The sequence below is a fragment of the Cucurbita maxima genome, unplaced genomic scaffold (assembly GCF_002738345.1).
Source record: "Cucurbita maxima cultivar Rimu unplaced genomic scaffold, Cmax_1.0 Cma_Scf00020, whole genome shotgun sequence".
NCBI lineage: Eukaryota > Viridiplantae > Streptophyta > Magnoliopsida > Cucurbitales > Cucurbitaceae > Cucurbita > Cucurbita maxima.
Genome location: NW_019272036.1, coordinates 1,710,511 through 1,715,687, shown reverse-complemented (window position 1 = coordinate 1,715,687; position 5,177 = coordinate 1,710,511). Strand labels below are relative to the sequence as shown.

The following is a 5,177-nucleotide window of genomic DNA, read 5'->3' as shown; positions in this document are numbered from 1 at the left end:
AAAAAAAAAAAAAAAAAAAAAAAAAAACCCTCCTAGACCCTCCAGCACTCGCAACACTGCTTTCCGAGCAGTTGGAAATTATTGTCAATAGTTATGATTTATGAACTTGAAAAACATGAATTGACCAAATATATCTTAAATGGGGGACCTATAGATGGAAGATACAATTGGATAAGTTAATTTAGAGCTACTGTTTGCAATAGAAAAAAATTAAATTTTAGAGGGGAGAGTGGATAGAGTAGCCTAAACATATAGCTATGCATTAAAGTCGAAGTTGTAAAGCTTTAATATGAAAGACTCTGCTTAGTAAGAGAAGGGGAAAACTATACGAACCAGAAGAAAGAATATGTCCGCATTGATGTAAAGATAAAACCACTTCACCCACTGCCAAAGTTGCACCATGGCGCATGCACAAGTCAGATGAGAGAGTGCAAGGAATTAACTTCTCTACAGCATAGCTTGCAAAATATTCAGGATCATATTTTACAAGGGCAGAAAGTGCATCTGCAGCAAGTTCTCTCAAGCCTTTATCCTGAAACATGCAAACAATGAGCAATAAGCCATTAAAACAACCCCAAAAAAAAAGGGAAAACACGTCACAAGGCGTGCTGCTTAAGAGAAATTGAACTTTTCATTATATGAGTAACAACCACAAAGACAATGTTGACAAAAACAACTGTACTCCATGCTTATCAACCACGAGGGTTGAACTGAGTGTGACATATCCCTCAATTATAAAGCTTACAAGTGCAAATACATTGAAAATTAAATTAAACATGAGTTCACTGAAAAAATCTATTATGTAGAAATAAATATGGTCCCAACTTCAGACCATCAACAAAATCAGGAATGAGCAAAAGTATTATAACTAGGAAGGTAACAACCAAAACAGAATTTGTCTTCATAAAAAAAAATCTCTTCTTAATCCATCTAACTTGCAACTACTTGTATTTGTCATCTTAATTCAAATCTCCACGGCCATAAGAAGATTATCTCCAAAATTTGCACAAGCACGTGATATTATAATCAACATCAATCATGTAACGCCAAATACAATTCTTGAACAATGGCATTTAAAGAAATTAGACATTTTTTAATTCTTGTGTTCTTTTACCAGATTCTAACTACCATAACAGAATAGGAGGTCAGAATTCCAATTCTATAAATTGTCGTGTGGAAAACCTACAAACTAATATAAGGATCATAATACACCAAAAGTCTAAGAAAACATAATCTTTATGAAGCACAAGTCGATCCGTACTAAAAAAAAATTTACAAAGAGAAGCATCCATAATATGACGGTGGATTCAAGTAATACCAGAGATGCAACAGAATCCACTTCAACATAAAATTTACAGAAATGTCATTTCGTTTGTTTCCATGGATAAGAAACTGAAATTTGATTAAAATTTGAAAAAGAAACAGGGTGTGTTGGAACAATTAAGGAATACCCAATGACATATTTTGTTGCACAGCAATTCATCAATAAATGGAAGAAGAAACCCCTCGTATTGACTTATACACACAGCAACTTTTAGGTATGAAGTTACTCGAGACGCAAGTGAAAAATAGTCGGCAGTATTCACTATATCAATGCCATGTGGATAATTCCCTTGTCTTCCAACATTTTCCTGAAAAGCTGCTGCGGCTGCTCTTCTACAGTTAACCTAAGCAACACATTTTAAACCACTGACAATTAGAAAATAAAATAGAAACAATAAATTCAACAGGTACCTGTAGTTGTCAAAAATTAAATTAATATGACACCTCACGATCATAACAAGCGACTGTTAGGAGATGTGGAGCAAGTTGTTTCAAAATGTCTCTCATGTCTGTGTGATGATAAGCACGGCCAAATGCCCAACAAACATACGCAGCAGCATCACGTACATGAGAACCAACACTATGTGGACCTCTTCGAATATCATAATGTAATGCCTGTTAAGAAGTTTAAACCTCGAATATCATAATGAAATATTTTATAAAGTTCCTTTAGCTCCCAAAATCTTGATTCCTCAAACTGAAGTACGTGAAGAACAGAAATCAATATAGGCATCATGTTTGTCTGGATATCATATAATTAACACAAGCACTGAGACAGAGCATATGAATAAAAATTTGGGTAATATTATTTATTTAAAAAAAATTAGCTAACCTTGTCTCAAGCTTTTAAACATATATAAGTGTTGGTTAATTCTACGGGCACTGTGCTGAAGGATGTGTGAGACAAGGATAACCTCTGCTGGAGTTTAATTTTTAAAACAGGTTGGTTGTGTAAGGAAATGGAGTACATCATCCATACGCTTGGCAGTGTTAAACTTTGTTGTAGAATCTACCGTCTCAACTATAATCAAGGCTCATTTGCAATTAGAGACAAGTCTTCATTTTTATCTTCCTTTGTTTCTAGTACTAGACAGTTTTCTTCTTGTGTCAACAAAGATAGTGAAATAATGTTATTACACTATTAGTTAGGTCATCCAAATTTTTTTGTATATCTCCAAATTTTTTCCAAACCTTTTTCATGATAAAATTCCTACAATGTTTAATTGTGAGATTCGTCGAGAGTTATATGATAGGAATAATATTAGGATAGTAAGGGTAAATTAGATATTAGCCCGGGCATTGGTTATAAATAAGTGCTAGGAGGCGATGAAGGTAGACAATTAAATTGGTTTATGGTCAAGTCAGCTCGTGAAGGAGGACCTTAGAACTACTTGAAGAGTTATTGTACTTTTTATATTTTGTTATCTTTCAATACAATTTAAGTTCTATCGTTCCTATCAAATGCTTCCACTCCTGTATACTCCTCGTGTACCTTTTCTTCCTCTTAGTGAAAGGTCTTCGTTTCTTATCCCAAAATAAAATGAAAAATAAGAGCAAATTGATGAATAGATAAAATACAACCTTCACAACAATAGGTACAACTTGAGGAAGACTAAGCGGTAAGAGCAACCCTCTGCGAGCTAACTCAGCTAGCGCCAAACAACCTCCATGCCATGAACCATCACCCTGAGAAATTACAGCATGTCACAACCACGCCACCTCATTATCTATAAATTAGTCAGAAAATAATGAACACATTCAGCTTCAGGAATGATGCACATGCGGTGTACCTCCCCTGGGGAAAATAGTTCCAATATGGATGACAAAACCTCTTCTGAAAGCGCAGATGTAAGACGAGAAGTTACACGACCTAAGCCCTTTGCAGCTGACCATCGAACAACAGTGTCCTGGGATAACATGCAACATTAGTAACTGTAGTAGTATAATGTAAAACCTACATATTTGACCACGATGCAGGATAGCACAAAACTGTCATGAATTCTATGAATAGGAATTACCCACCATTGACATGATAAAAGCCTAAAAGTCTAGTCCTTAAAGTCTCCAAAAATAAGTTGAGGGTCACATCTCAACAGAATAGCATTTGTGGTGAATAGATCATGTTCGTTCCTCATACCTTACCCATGATCTGGAGTTTTATGCCTCCTGTCCCAGTTACCAGAATTCGGAAACTCAAAGATAATTGAGACAGAAATTGATATTTAATAAAATAAAAAAAAGCCTAAAGTTTATAACTATTACTCATCAGCAAACCCCAAAGTTTAAAGACTTATTCATATTTTTAACAGTCTAACACTGCAATAAAATCAAAGCAAATGCAAAGTCCTTGTAAATCAACAAGCTTAAGCTTACAGGATATATGAATTATTTTGAGTTGCATCAGAAATGGTTTGAAGCAATTAACTCACAATATGGGAAACAAATGAAGAGATTTAGTATTTCCAAAAATAAGGCTCAATAGAGCATCTAGCAAACAATCCAAGATTCCATCAGTTAGCTACTTGACTAAAACCATGCTATCAAGACCTATTCCTTTAGACATACCGTATCTTTCAATCCAGTGAGCAATGTCTCGATAATCTCTTCTATAATTTCAGGAACTTCCATGTCTTCGTCTTCCAAGCTGGTGGAGCTTTGACAGACGTCAGACAGCTTAACAGCATTAATAGGAGTGCATGTATGTGTTCCTACGGACACAGGAGCAGAAATATTGTCACCAAGGGAGCTGGTTCTACTCTGGGTCATATAACATAAGGAACTTGTTAAAGTACTTAAAATTGTCGAGACAGTGAGCTATCAATCAACTAAAGAACCTCCAAAAGGAGAAAGCCATGTGACTCAAGACTGCAAAGAAGTTAATAACAGACGGTAAAATTTAAAACAGAAAAACGTGTAACAGCCTGAACATAATCCAAACAAAAGTAATACTGCATAAATCGGGAGGAACATTTGTCTGGACTGCAAGAATAGGTGTGCAATGATCAAGTTTTTCCCTATGGTGAAGGGACATTTCTTCTTTCCTTTTTTCTCATTGGGAGAGGGCCTATTGGGATTTAAGGGGAGGTTGGTGTTGCCTAGAACTTCTATCATGTCCTCTTAAAAGAAGAAGATCAAGAGTCAGACTCCCATAAATAAACCTAAATACATAAAGGTTAACCTAACAACCGCACAACCCAAGATTCCCACTTGCTTACATATGAGACCACAATTGACCCCAAACACTAGGTTTTTAGCCCTATGAACTGTTGAACAAGACAGCAACTAAATGAGACCAAGAGCCCTGCCTAAATTAGAAAACGAAATATCAAACCTAAGGAAACGGAAACAATGTCATTCATTCTATCATTGTTTATCTTGCCAACAGAATAAAATTTAGCAATACCCCTCCTCCAACACACACACGCAAAAGGAAAAAGGGAAAAAGAAAAACATGAAGCTTATAAATCATAACATATCTTCCAAAAAGAGTAGGAGGAATTTAAAAGAGTTTCATTACTGACCACATAATGCCAGGAAGCAGCACGATGCGGCAAGCACGTAAGCCCAATTCGCTGAGTTAATTTCAGCAAATACTTACGAAGTAATGGACTCCGAACAGCAGTGTTGGACTTGATTAACGTTGAGGTGTCATTCCAAACTTGAGGTACCACATCAAGCAAAAGTTTTCTATCACCAGTCTGTCTTTGATAAATAAAACATAAGTGGCCTAAATCCTTAGCTATATAATTAGAGACAATTATGAAATTTTAAAGCAAAAAACAATCTAGACTACGCAGCCCATCAAAAAAAAAAAAAAAAAAAAAAAAAAAAAAAAAAAAAAAAAAAAAAAAAAA

The 5,177-nt window shown here is 35.2% G+C and overlaps 1 protein-coding gene across 2 annotated transcripts in view; it reads right to left on the bottom strand.

The window, feature by feature from the left end:
- The window catches only part of LOC111494326 (tubulin-folding cofactor D), a 13,251-nt gene that overhangs the window by 5,021 nt on the left and 3,053 nt on the right, over nt 1-5,177 (bottom strand). For both annotated transcript variants that reach the window (XM_023144248.1, XM_023144249.1), the window contains exons 4-10: nt 4,845-5,021; nt 3,889-4,080; nt 3,114-3,230; nt 2,905-3,009; nt 1,768-1,938; nt 1,452-1,667; nt 334-532 (exon numbers count right to left, since the gene is read on the bottom strand). In XM_023144248.1, the coding sequence (XP_023000016.1) occupies nt 334-532; nt 1,452-1,667; nt 1,768-1,938; nt 2,905-3,009; nt 3,114-3,230; nt 3,889-4,080; nt 4,845-5,021 (1,177 nt within the window). The remainder of the gene's footprint in view (nt 1-333; nt 533-1,451; nt 1,668-1,767; nt 1,939-2,904; nt 3,010-3,113; nt 3,231-3,888; nt 4,081-4,844; nt 5,022-5,177) is intronic.